This window comes from Polypterus senegalus, chromosome 7 (genome assembly GCF_016835505.1).
Source record: "Polypterus senegalus isolate Bchr_013 chromosome 7, ASM1683550v1, whole genome shotgun sequence".
NCBI lineage: Eukaryota > Metazoa > Chordata > Cladistia > Polypteriformes > Polypteridae > Polypterus > Polypterus senegalus.
In genome coordinates this window covers 123842134-123856178 of record NC_053160.1, presented here as the reverse complement: position 1 = coordinate 123856178, position 14045 = coordinate 123842134, and the positions used below count along the sequence as shown (strand labels likewise).

The 14045-nt window shown below is 36.2% G+C and overlaps 1 protein-coding gene across 1 annotated transcript in view; it reads left to right on the top strand.

The window, feature by feature from the left end:
* ccdc125 (coiled-coil domain containing 125) overlaps positions 1-14045 on the top strand; it is an 82779-nt gene that overhangs the window by 5784 nt on the left and 62950 nt on the right. Inside the window, exons 2-3 of the mRNA XM_039759241.1 lie at positions 9605-9961; positions 13510-13568. Of these exons, the coding sequence (XP_039615175.1) occupies positions 9667-9961; positions 13510-13568 (354 nt within the window). The 5' untranslated portion in view covers positions 9605-9666. The remainder of the gene's footprint in view (positions 1-9604; positions 9962-13509; positions 13569-14045) is intronic.

The window sequence follows — 14045 nt, the reverse complement described above, 5'->3', positions numbered from 1 at the left end:
AATATAACGTGTCAGGCATTCCGATATATAAGATGGAGCGAGATTATTTAAGGCTTTATAAACCATAAGCAGTATTTTAAAGTCAATCCTGAATGACACAGGCAACCAGTGTAGTGACATCAAAACTGGAGAAATGTGTTCGGATTTTCTTTTCCCAGTTAGGATTCTAGCAGCTGCATTCTGCACTCGTTGCAAATGATTTATGTCTTTTTGGGTAGTCCTGAGAGGAGTGCGTTACAGTAATCTAGTCTACTGAAAACAAAAGCGTGAATTAATTTCTCAGCATCTTTCAATGATATAAGAGGTCTAACTTTAGCTATGTTTCTTAAGTGAAAAAATGCTGTCCTAGTGGTCTGATGAATATGCGATTTAAAATTCAGATTACAGTCAACGGTTACCCCTAAATTTTTTACTTCCGTCGTAACTTTTAATCCTAGTGCATTAAGTTTATTTCTGATAACCTCGCTGAATCCATTATTGCCAATTACCAAAATTTCAGTTTTCTCTTTATTTAGTTTGAGAAAATTACTATTCATCCATTCAGAAATACCAGTAAGACATTGTGTTAGTGTATCGAAAGAGTCGGAGTCATCAGGTGCTATAGATAAGTACAGCTGTGTGTCATCAGCATAGCTGTGGTAGCTCACGTTGTAACCTGAGATAATCTGACCTAACGGAAGCATGTAGATTGAGAATAACAGCGGACCCAGGATAGAGCCTTGTGGAACACCATATCGGATATCATGTGTCTTTGAGATTTGATTACCACAACTCACAAAGAATTTTCTCCCTGCCAGGTAGGATTCAAACCAATTTAAGACACTGCCAGAGAGGCCCACCCATTGACTAAGGCGATTTCTAAGAATATTATGATCAATGGTGTCAAATGCAGCACTCAGATCTAAGAGGATGAGAACAGATAAATGGCCTCTGTCTGCATTTACCGCAAGTCATTTACTACTTTAACAAGTGCAGTTTCTGTACTGTGATTTGTTCTGAAGCCTGACTGAAAAGTATCAAGAATAGCATGTTTATTTAGGTGGTCATTTAACTGCATAATGACTGCCTTCTCTAGAATTTTACTTAAGAAGGGCAGGTTAGAAATGGGTCTAAAATTTTCAAAGGCAGAGGGTCAAGATTATGTTTCTTAAGAAGGGGTTTAACTACAGCAGTCTTAAGACAGTCTGGAAAGACCCCCGTATCTAATGATGAATTTACTATGTCCAGAATATTGTCAATTAGCACGCCTGATATTTCTTTGAAAAACCTGGTTGGTATTGGGTCAAGGACGCAGGTGGAGGGTTTCAGTTGAGAGATTATACTATGTAATTCAGGTAAATCTATCCTGGTGAAAGCATTTAATTTGTTTATAACGGAGTACCGGGCTTTGGAGGTTCTGCAGTGTTGGGGAGATATACTATGTTATCTCTAATATCATTAATTTTTGATTGAAAAATACAGCAATGTTCTCACAGGTTTCACTGGAAGTATTCTGGGGCATTCCTTTGTGTTACCTGGGTTTAACAGACGATCAATTGTTGAAAATAAGACTCTGGGATTACTAGCATTGTTATTTATAATATTAGAGAAATAGCAGCCTCTCAAGACGGACAGTGTTATTGTATTCTGTTATTTTAACTTTTAATATTTCATAGTGGATAGTTAGTTTAGTTTTCCTCCATTTACGCTCAGCTCTACGACATGTTCTTTTAAATCAGACACTCTTTGGGTCTTCCATGGAATAACAGTACTAGAGGATTTTTTAACTGTCTTTTCAGGTGCAACTATGTCAACAGCAGTTCTTACTTTAGAATTAAAGTTTTCCACTTTACTATTTACATTATCCTCGCTATTATAGCTGGCATTATAAACGGACTGATTGCTTAGAATAGTTGTAAGCTTTAAAGCTGCTGATGAGTCAAAGAAGCGTTTTTAACAAAATGCTTCTCATGAGCGTTTTCTATCTTTATTTCTATATTAAATAGTAGAAGGAAATGGTCTGATAGACCGATATCAGTGACCTGCTTTATATCAACTTTAAGTCCTTTAGTAATCACTAAGTCTAACGTATGACCTGCTTTATGTGTAGGCTGATTTACGAGCTGCCTCAAATCAAAAGAGTCCAGGAGGTTCATAAATTCCTTTACCTTTTGGTCACACTGATTGTCGACATGAAAGTTAAAGTCACGGATAATACGAGAAAGTGAGAATCTCCATGAATAACAATGGCGAGATACTCAAAGGACTTAAATTTACCAAAACTAACATCTTTACATTTTAATCGGCTCGAGTAAATGTTTGCCAAACCGCCCCTTTCCCTGGCGGTCGGCACGAGTAAAACTGTAATCGGGCGCAGATTCAATTAAAACTGCCGCCCCATTGGAATTAAGCCATGTTTCATTTAGCGCAATAAAATCAATGTTTCTATCACTAATAAGATCGTTTATAAAAAATGTCTTATTAGTTAAAGCTCTAACATTTAATAGTGCCATATTTAATGTTTCTGAAGGGCAGAGCTGAATTTTATGCGGGTTATCGGTAATCGGAACAAAAATTAAGTTATTTTTGTTAACGCCGCTCTGTGTGTACTTTTTATGTAATCTACAATCCATTTTTATAGTCTTAATACAGTGTTGATCTGAAGTAGTAATTTCAATTAAATGATTGGTGTTTTTGCCGCACTGCCTAGATTTTTTACGTGCGTTAAGATTTGTTATTAGATTATTAATGATGTGCACTTTAACGGAAGACTCTGTTAAGCCATTATGTCCTATCAAAGCAGTAGCATTACGTAAGGGGTTAACAGTAGAAGTAGACAGTCAAGATAGACGAATTACCTTAGCAATGTTTTCGGAGAGGACCCGGGCGCCAAATCTATTCGGATGCAGTCCATCCCGCTTGAAGAAGCGCGGCCTTTCCCAAAAAAGATCCCAGTTGTCTATAAACCCGATGTCTTGATTCTTGCAGAAGCCTCTCAGCCAGTTGTTTAAACCCAGCAGACGACTGTAGTATTCATGCGATCGTCTGACGAGAGGTAGTGGACCCGAGATGAAGATTTTTGCGGATGGGGTCCTCTCCTTCGTGTCTTCAACTAGTGCTGCGAAGTCAGCAAAGCCACTGTAATCATAAAGCAAAAGCCATTTTAAACAGATACGTTTTAAGTTTACATTTAAAGACTGAAAATGATTCGATATCTCTGAGCTCAGTAGTTAATGAATTCCAGAGCTTGGGAACAGCTGAAGGCTCTGCTCCCCATGGAGGTTAGATGGGCGAGAGGGACAGTCAGGTGGATGGAGGAAGAGGATCTAAGGTTACAGGAGGGAATGGCAACATGAAGAAGGTCAGACAGATATGGAGGGGCAAGGTTATAAATGGCTTTAAATGTTAATAGCAGAATTTTAAAATCAATTCAAAACTTTATTGGAAGCCAATAAAGCTGCTGCAAGACTGAAGTAATATGGTGAATAGATGAGGTTCAAGTAATGATGCGAGCTGCAGAATTCTGGACTAGCTGAAGCTTGTGAAGAGATTTATTAGAGAGACCAAAGAAGAGTGAATTGCAATAGTCCAGACGAGAAGTAACAAGACTGTGAACAAGAATGGCAATGGTATGGGGAGTGAGGGAGGGGTGGATGCGATTAATATTACATAGGTGGAAATAAGCAGACCTGGGTATGTTATTAATGTGAGATTGGAAAGATCGAGTACTGTCAAGGATGACACCCAGACTCTTAACCTGAGGTGATGGGAAAACAACGGAGTTATCAATCATAAGAGAAAGATTATTGGCTTTGGATAATGATGATTTTGAGCCAATGAGGAGAACCTCAGTTTTGTCACTTGTCACTTTTGTCACTTGTCACTAATTTAAGAATATTGGAAGAAAACCAGGATTTAATTTCAGCAATACAGTCAATAAGTGAAGATGGTGGAAAGGAAGAGGTGCGTTTAACTAGCAAGCTAGAGCTGGGGGTCATCAGCATAACAGTGAAAATTAATCTTATGTTTACGAAAGATATTGCCAAGGGAAGAAGGTAAATAATAAAAAGAAGAGGCACACCTGAAGTAACAGCGGTGGGTTGGGATGTGAAAGTTTTAAGCTGAATGAACTGAGCGTGACCTGAGAGGTAGGATCTGAACCAATCAAGTGGAGTGTGGGTAATTCCAATCAAAGATAATCTATTAAGGAGAGTAGTATGACAAATAGTATCAAAGGCCATAAGACCATGTTGCCCTCTGGAGTATAATATCGCAAAATTCTTGTACAAATGTTTGTCCTGTATTTTAAATTGTGGCTTTTGCTTTAATTTTTAAGTGTTCTTTTGCCTAAATGAGTATTATAAGTTCCATACTGTAGTCTAAATTGCATTTTATCTGTAAAATTAACAAAATAGGAAACCAATATTGTTTATGCTAAAAAGGATTTCCATTAAAATGGCGGTCATTCAAATATGAATAGATTTTTGTGTACTCCCATACGATTTTTGAATATACAGGTAAAATTCTGTTACATCGAACATCTTTACAACAAAATTTTCATTACATTCATTTTTATTTTTAATACATTTGCAAAAACCTCAAGTAAACTTTTTTCATGTTGTCATTATGGGGTGTTGTGTGTAGAATTCTGAGGAAAAAAATGAATTTAATCTATTTTGGAATAAGGCTGTAACATAACAAAATGTGGAAAAAGTGTGAATACTTTCCGGATGCACTGTACATTCAATAGATACTTGCATTACAACGAAGTGCACCAAAAGACCTTGAAATGCCTGAATGAATCATCCGCAGAGCACTTAGTTCTGTAGCCGCAGCTCAGTTGTGCACAATGATCTCCAAACAGAAACACTAATTTTTTTTTTTTTTCCCTTTCTTTCTTCGAACTTTCCTCGTACTGGTTTTTTTTGCCTTTTTAGTTTCCTGCGGTTTTCAGCGATACCTTTTGCTTATTGCTTGTCAACATTTGAAAAAACATCCATTGGAATTTAACTCATTGTCACCCTCCTATAGAAACTGCAGACACGAAAAAACGATAACAGTTCATATTAGAGAGAAAAAAAACTTGATTGCGGCAAAAAGAAAAAAGACGTTGCCAGTGAATTCGGAATTTCGCCATTGACACTGTCAACTTTCTTGAAAGACAGAGCAAAAAAAGAAGAAAAATCTCTGGTTGCTAACATATGTGAACTGCTGCATTTGAAGACGTTGAAAAAGCAGTTTTTATGTGGTTCAGTGATTCTTGTTTAAGAAACATTCCTATTAATGCGGCACTCATTCAAGAAAATGTGAGGTTTGTAAACTCTTGGGACCTCTCCCAACTAGACAGCTTGCTGAAGAGCATCCCGAAGTGCGATCTCCGCGTCTGTACAGGGCAACAGCAGGTACAACTATGCTGTGTCTCTCCGCCAAAGTTAACAGAAAAGTTCTCGATGGGTGATGCAAGGTTAGTAGCACAGACATAAATGCAGATAACAGGATTACTTGGTCACTAACCTGGCCATGACCCTGCCTGACTGCTGTATCTGTGTATAGCAGAGTGGCAGATCACGCTACAATAAATAACTGTGCCATTCCTGTTTCATGCTGAATAAAGCTGGTTTTGCTAATGTACTGAGACTAAGCCTCGTGTTTTGGGGTGCAAGACAGGGACTTATAGTGCAACCCTGATCTTTTATGATTTGTTTATGTGGTGCTTCACTGCACCGCTGTGAGCCTGCTATTGCCCTGCCCCAGCAATGGACAAACAATCTTCCACAGACACTGCAATCGTGCTTCGGGACTCACTTCAACGTGTCGTTCCCGTTGGGTCGGGAGTGGGGGGATCCCAAAAGTGTTCAGAAACCTCATGATATGAAGACGAAGAAAATGATGATTTGGCTTCTGATTGATTTCTGTGCTGCACACAACATGCTTTCACATTTAGATAATGTTCACACTGAATTCCTCCCACCCAACTGCACAGCAGTGCTTCAGCCATTGGATTTGGGCATTATTCGCACCCTGAAAGTGTATTATGTTAAGGAAATGCTGAGAAAAATTCTCATCAGCATAACTTGTAGGCAGGAGGAGATTAAAATTAACGCAAAAGAAGCTATTGAAATGAATACGCCTGGGCACAAGTTAAAGAAAGCACTATAGTAACAAATACAGAATCTTATTAGAACGAAATTTCCGTTACAAGAAATTATTTTTTAGGTCCCTGGGAGTTCGTTGTCACGGAATTTTACCTGTAGTTATTTCTTCCTTCAGTATCGCTATTGCCCATTTTTGCACTACTTTCCAAATGTGTGTACAGAAAAAAGCTACTTTAAATCTTTCTGAGAGGAAGTCTTGAGAGGGACAGAAAATCATAATTGATTCATGTAAGCAATAGTATTTTTTTGTATATATGTTCTGTGTGTGTGTGTGTGTATATAGATACAGATATATAAAGATATAGCTATATAATATGTTGACCTGTAGAGAATGGATTAAATAGATTTCCTTTGTGCCTAGTGTCAACAGGAGGTAGCCTTCCTTGTGCCATTACTGCTATGGTCTTTTATGTAAGCTTCATGATGTTCTGCACTCTGCTATATAAATATTAGTTGATAAATGGGAGAAGATATTTTGTTCATCTTTAGCACTACATCAATAGATGTACAGTATATGGCTTATTTATGGGGTTTCCAAGGCTGTTTCCTTCCAACTAACTTCTAAAACTCCGACCATATTCTTTTTTAAAACTATGTCTTGATTAACTTGACTGCTCTAATTTGATTATTAAATTCTGTTGTTCTTATTTGTGTTTTTGGTAGTTTACTTGGGGGAAGCCTGTAACATTGCAGAGACTAGTTACATATTGTCTGGCAAGATAATTGACATCAACCAAGTGACAAGCAACTTTTTTTTTCCACTTTTACTAGAAAAGTGCCATCTTCCCACCATGAATTCATCTATACTTTTCACCTACATGGTACCGGCCAAAAAAATTAAAGATGCACATCTTTATCTATTTGTTTTATGGGCTATAGATAGTATTAAAAGGCATTTTTTTCTTATTCAGACTTCAGTAGTGAAATGTATATATGTCTGGGTTGATTATGTTAGATTTGTTGTAAAGTATCAAATCTAGTGCCAGTTCCTGTTGCATTAAGTCCGTGAAGTGTAGCCCTAGTCTTTGAACATCTTCCACTCTTTATGAATGTAATGAAGTGCTCATTATTAAGTGAGTGTGATTATTCCAGGCTGTTGTTTACAAAAAAGATAAAAACTTCTACATTAATAAAGAATTTTTACATTATGTATATGATGTTTGTAAGTGACTTGTTCACCAGGCTCCCAAGTGAAAAGCCAGTGTGTCTTCAGTGCTAATTCCTAATCTTTGACTTTTTCTGAGAGAGACAGCCAGCCGCTGTTGCTTTGAGTGTTTATTCATATGATTTGTCTTTTGTTTTTGGTTCATTGAAAGTGCTTTGTCTCTCCCAGAACTGGATTAAGCAGTTTTGAAGTGGGTAGAAAAATAATACCTGTGCTTATTTTTTCTTTTCTTAAAGTGATTAGCTTTGAGCTAATAACTTTGACTATACTGCTCTTAGATCCTGGGACAGTGTAGTCCAGTGCTATGTCCTGTGCTAAATCAGTCAATGCAACAGAAATGGGAAAAAAGTGCTTTTGTGAAACACCTTACATGTCAGAAAATATCACCTTCACTGTTAATGGAAGAGGTAACGTGATGAATTAATTCTTTTGTTCTGGTGAGTGTCGTTTTGAAAAAAACACCACATCACTGCCTTACAACTAGAAATTCTTTTTTCTCTCAACAAAGTATTCAGCTAATCCTTCTTCCGTAGCTATTTCCATTTTTACATGGGGTAACTTTTTTTGACTAGACATCTCCACGAATAGTCTAATTGGGGTCACAGGAACTGTTCATATGGCGGCACAACACAAGAATATATCCTGGATAGACTACTTTTCATACTTACTGTAGTTCTGGCATGTATGGCTCTTGAATGTTGTTGTGTGTCTTGTGTGAGAGTTGATTTTTACTGATAAATCGGATTTTCATTATTTGACTATATATTAATTATATTGAATGACTTGTATCCTTGTTAACTGTTAGCTTTTGCCTCTAGCAAATTAATTGAAGCCTGTTAATCTATGATTCAGTCTCTCTGCTTATTAGTAACTAGCAAAGACTTATGCAATGAAACTGATCATGTTCTTCTGTAATTAACAAGTGTATTTAAGAAGTGTTACCAGCATCTGAAAGCCAGTCATATCTTTCCATTTACTGAGTAACGCCACGTACATGTCAATAAAGGTATTCTTCTTATCCTGGACTTGCTTCATAATTTAACTTTGGCAGTTGTTTTAAAAAAAAAAAAAAAGTCTGTCAGATAAATTGCAGTTTGAGGATCCAAAGAAAAAATATACAGTCTGGTTGGAATTCACTTTTTTTTTTTTTTCTTCTTTTGTTGTGTTATGACTTTCAATCAGGGTGATAAGTATATTTTTAAAATATGAACAGAGCAGTTTATAAATATGCATCATCATGCACTTAGAAGCCGTGAAATTATTTTGCAAATCTAAATAATATTCTTGTACTCTGAAGTATGTCTGATATTCCCTCACTTGTATATTATTTACTGCACAAGAATTTTGACAATAAATATATAAAAACTGTTGTTCATTTGTATTTTTGTTTTAAAAAATGCATTTCTTCCTCTTGTATCCCAAATGGGCAATGCATAATTTCTTTATGAGAAATGTTTGAAGAATATTTATGTAGCAGGCTGTGGTTACACATGAACTTAAATTTATTAAGTGAGTGAAGGGTATGGCTGATTGGAAAATTTATTAATGATGGATGTTGCTTTTAAACAAATTACTGAACACTTTTTTATATAAAAATTGTGAAAAAAATGAGTAATGCATTATTTTGCACATTGGAGTGTATATGCTAACTAAAAGAAAAAAAATCTTGCTATTCCTGTATTTGATTATTTTTCATGTGCAAATTTTCAGAGTGAGCAAATTACATCCCACATTTAAATTGTATTGTGCATGTCAAAGTGTATGATATGAAAATATTGCACACAAGTTCATTCTGCTGTATTCCTATAAATAAAGCAGAATTGTGGCACCCACTCAAAATAAAATATTTTAGAATGAAAAATTGGTGTGTCACCCTCAAATCATTTCTGTATAGAATAAAAAAATCTTAACCTAACATCAGACAGGGAGAATTATTAATTAACAAAAGCTGACTATAAGTAATTGTGAAATATTGGAACTAAGTATTAATGTGCAACTTCAGTTTTGTAAATCATTATTTTTCATACATATAAGTTTGATCAAACATTTGTGGTTTGTTTTCATATGATCTTTTACAGATCTTGTGTATTTTGTTAGGATAGCCATGTTTCCTCAAGCTGGATAAATCATCCACAAAGTTGATTGCAGATTTCCAGTTAAGCCAAATAGTTGTTTGCGTTTTTCACACACACTATAATTGTTAGCAGCATTTATTTTTGCATTTAAAATCTATCTTCATATTTTTAAATGTGGACCTTTAATGATATCATTATATAATAATGTTTTTTTTTTCTTTTTATCTTAGATCATTAGGGTCTTCACTTGCACCAGGGCCAGTATTTCAACTTCAGATTTTATTGGAATACGATGGAAGTTCAGAATGGTAGCAAGGAGGAGGCCGATGATGATATGTCTGGGGGCGATCTTGGTTACGGCTTAGGGAGGAAACCTGGTGGAATTTATGAAAAGGTCACAAAAACCCCGATACTGCCCCTTAGCCCAAGTGACAAGTTTGATGTCTCTTCCCCTGAAATTCTTCACAGTGCTAAAGAAAATGGCAACATCTCCTTTGAGTGGACATCCTATAGTACCCTTTACAGCATGTTCCGCAAAAAACTTTCTCTGGATAAGAACCCTGGCCACTGGAGGCTCAACAGCACTGGTAAATATATGAAAGCATTTAGATTTTTATTGTGTTACAGTATTGAAGATATACATTTTCTTTCATTTTTCTTATTTTATGTTACTTATTTCTATTCTATTAATTGTCTACAAAGACAGAATGCAGTGCTAGAGAGATGCCCATTAGGCACAATTTACCCAAAATCCCTTTACAATGGAAGTTCATTAGTGCATTATGGACCTGTTTTTAGTTAAGACATAATATGAACACACAGTGTCAGTTCAGGAATATTTATTTTCATTATGAGAGAGAACATTTTGTTTGTTTTGTATCCGCTTAAAACCCCTACTTGTTAAACTTACTTTAGCAGATACCCTAAAAACTTTTCTTTTTAAGAGTACCTTTCTCAAATTATTCGAATCTGTTTAAAAAATAAATTGTAACAATGTGGGCTTTCATATTATGGGTGGGTGGGGGATTGTGGGCGGGTAGAGCAATTGTGACAGTGTGCATTTGTGATACTTTCAAACAATTTAAAAATTTTTTGGTTGACAATGTTGTTCAAATAAAGTTTCAAACTGACTTAGTAATTGAATATATTTCAAATAGGGGCAGGGTTTTTCATAACTTGCTTTACTGTGAACAAATGCATAACTGAGCTTTTAGAGGCTAATACTTATTGACAGTGATGGAGATTACCTTTCAGTTGTTCATTTTCATATGGATTAGTCCCTTAACTACTTATTCCATTATTCTGTATCTTTCACAACTGATGATTATTTCCATATTTTCTTTTTTTCGCATACTTTATCTCCTCTGCATTATAACTTATGATGGTGGGGTCTTGATCCAATGATTATATTTTTTCCTGCCTTTTGCCTTGGTCTCCGCTTGTTCCAAGGTCATCTCTGTCTTTTTGTGTGCTTCTTTGACGTTTTCTTCCCATACACTTCTAGGTGTTCCCCTCTGTCTTTTTTTCCTTCACCCTTCATTTCAAATGCCTTTTTGGAATACCTTGTTTCACTTATCCTTATTATATATCCATACCACTGTAGCTGCTTTATTTGTATAGTTTCCATGAATGGTTGTATTTCCAGTTCTTCAAGGATTCTTTTATTTCATGTCTCTTTTTGTTTTACCTACTACTCATCTTAATACACTTCATTTCAACTGCTGTTTCTCTCTGACTATATTTTGTTCCCCAGTAAACATTAAGCACTGGTAGTCAAAACCTAAATAACCTCTTCAAGTTTTAAAAGTAGTTTCTGTTAATCCTTTTTTTGTGATCCAGTAAAGAAGCAGGGTTTGTGTGTGTCTATATAGGAGCCAAAAACAGGAGTACCAGATTTTCCCAATGCATCTTTTTACATTCTATATAAACGTTCAAGCACTAATAGGAGATGCAGATGCAGCAAGTAGTGGTTTCTTTCAATGTCAAATATGGTTAAGCTGATTTCGGACTTATTTCAAAATTAAATTGTTTGCATATAGAATACATATTTCCAAAATACAGTTCACATAGGACAGTTAAGATTTAGACTTAAAATCACCCCATACAGTATAGTATGTCTTAATAAGTAGCGTATGTCAAGCCTGCTTAATCCATGTATATATTTCACATTGGTATAACATTTTTCATAACTTGCAGGAGTATAAATGAAGATGTAATAGAGTTTGAAGATTCCAACCAGTAATAGAGGATTTTAATATTGCTTCTCCACTGCAACACTGAGTTTGTGTTTATGGTTAATTAACTATCATAATATATAATACTACTACCTTTTAAATGGTAGTGTGCATAAGAAGCTGATACAAGGTTACCATTTTTGCCCATGGTGGATGAAGATCAAGTAACATTGTGAGCACAAGTTCTAAGATTTGGTTGCATTTCATTCTGTACATTGATCTCAGTCCAGTATAGTCTAAGCCAATTGTTCCCAACTGAGTCCTGATGACCCCTCGTGGCTGCAGGTTTTAGTTTCAACGAGCTTGCCAAACAGTGAACGATACCATTGTTCAATTAACCGGTCTTTTCTGAATCTCTTATTCTGCACTTAGAGAATGGAAGTAAGGTGAGGTTTACTTTTTCTTCAGTTTGTGATATAGTGGGTCTGCAGCTCTAAATGGATGGCCAGTTTTTATATAAATAATTGTCGCACTAGTAGCTTAAGGAGGGGGTGTGGTAGTGTGGCAGGAGTGGTTCCCAGGTGTAATGCAGGAGTGGGCAATTCCCCACTGAAGTGCACAGGTGTAGGGTCACCTGTGTCCATAATTGATGCCAAGTCCCCAGTATAAAAATGAGAGATGTGAGTGCAGAGGGGAGAAATAAAGAAAGGAAAAAGAATAGACGGAGGTGAAGGAGAGAAGGCAGTAGGCCATAAAAGCCAGTGCAGCCGGGAGCATGCGTAAGCTCACTGATGAATACAGGCAGCTGAGATGGAGAGTGCCTAAAGAGCAATGTGTGGCCGACACTCAGTGAGGGGCAATTGGAAGTGGTCACTCCAGCAGAGCTGTTTCTAGGAGCTGGAATGACCGGCAGTATGGATGACTCGCCGCAGAAGGCAGCGGGGGTCAAGGAGGCTTGGGAGGGTGAGCCTCAGCGTGAGCACCCTGGCCATTGGGGAATCCAAGTCTCAGTACTGTAAGGTAGCTGTATGGAGCCAGTGTACAGAAAGCAACCGAGCAAAAGTAAGATCAGCTGTGCCTGCTGATAGGGCGACTCCCCTGTTGTAGAGCCCATATGGGAGAAGCAGGGGAGCTGCCAGTTGAATGGAGCAGGCATCAGGCTTTTTTAAGAAAGGAACTGCTTACAGCACATTGCTCTTTAACCTTGTTTTAAAGGATTATTTATTGATTTTTAACCTCCACTTATTGTACCGGTTTTTATGGCTTATTGATTTACTAACTTTGAGCACTGCACAATGGACACTTTTATGGTTTTGTTTGAGTATTTTTAATAAAAGCACTGAACACCTTTTTCACTGTTTCCTTGCTCCCAGTGTGTTTTGACCTCATTGCACAGCTCATCCAGTTACATTACCGACGGTTTTGGGTTCAAGAGGCTCCCAGAGCTTTTCAGAGGAGCAGGACCCGCACCTTCACACAGTTACACTGCATTTAAAAACACCACAAAGGTGATATGTACATTCTTAAAAGCTGGAGATACTTATATTCTGCACTGCTTTAAAATTCTTAACTCTCTTCTGTCATTTTATTAATAATTTAGCTTTTTTTCCTTTAATAGTATCTTAATAATAACAACAGCGAGTGGAGTAGACACTGGGACATATGACAAGAATGATGAAAGGCACAGCAGTAGAAATTTCAAAACTGGGTTTTCTGGATATTATTGGTATAAAGGAGGCATTAATACATGTGCATAATTAAGTGTTTTGTATCTTGTATATAAATAAATAGTACATATTTTATACTGAATACTAAGAAGTTTGGTGTCAGCAAGAAATCAGTAAACAATATGGATGTTGCATTTTTTAATTAACATTTAAATATATCTTTATTTTTTTTTTTTCTTTTGAAGCTCTACAGGACTGAAATTTTTTTTTTTTTTTTATTTATTATTCTTGTAGATGCTATATTTGAACTTTCCAATGAGGAACTGAAACAACGACTACAGGAAGTTGCAGAGGTGATTTTAAAATTTAACTTGGAAATTAATATTTTGCCTGTTAAGTGTTTTGCATTTTAATTTTTATAGTAATCACATTTAGATTTTCTTTTTGTTTGTGCGAGTTCTGGATTCTAATTATATGGTGCAAATGCAGTTTGTGTATCTGTGACAATTCATAAATAAATTTGAAGAATTGTTTTGTTTTTGAAACCCCTCCCCCTTATTGAAGTGATCAGAACAGTGTACAGTACTCCAGTACTTTGGATAGGTTGTTAGGAACTCTAGTAAAAGTTATTATGGCCTAAGCATACTGGTTCTGCTCATATATTCTTTTCCTATTGAATTGCTTTATCCCTTTAATTTTAATGAAATTTGTTTTGTTCCAACTTTGCATGTGCATGTCCTTATGGTAATTGATATTAAACCTCATCAGTAATATGTCTACTGACTAAAATTTTACGTCAGGTTTTGGTTGTCACTCCTGCAAGCAAGCTA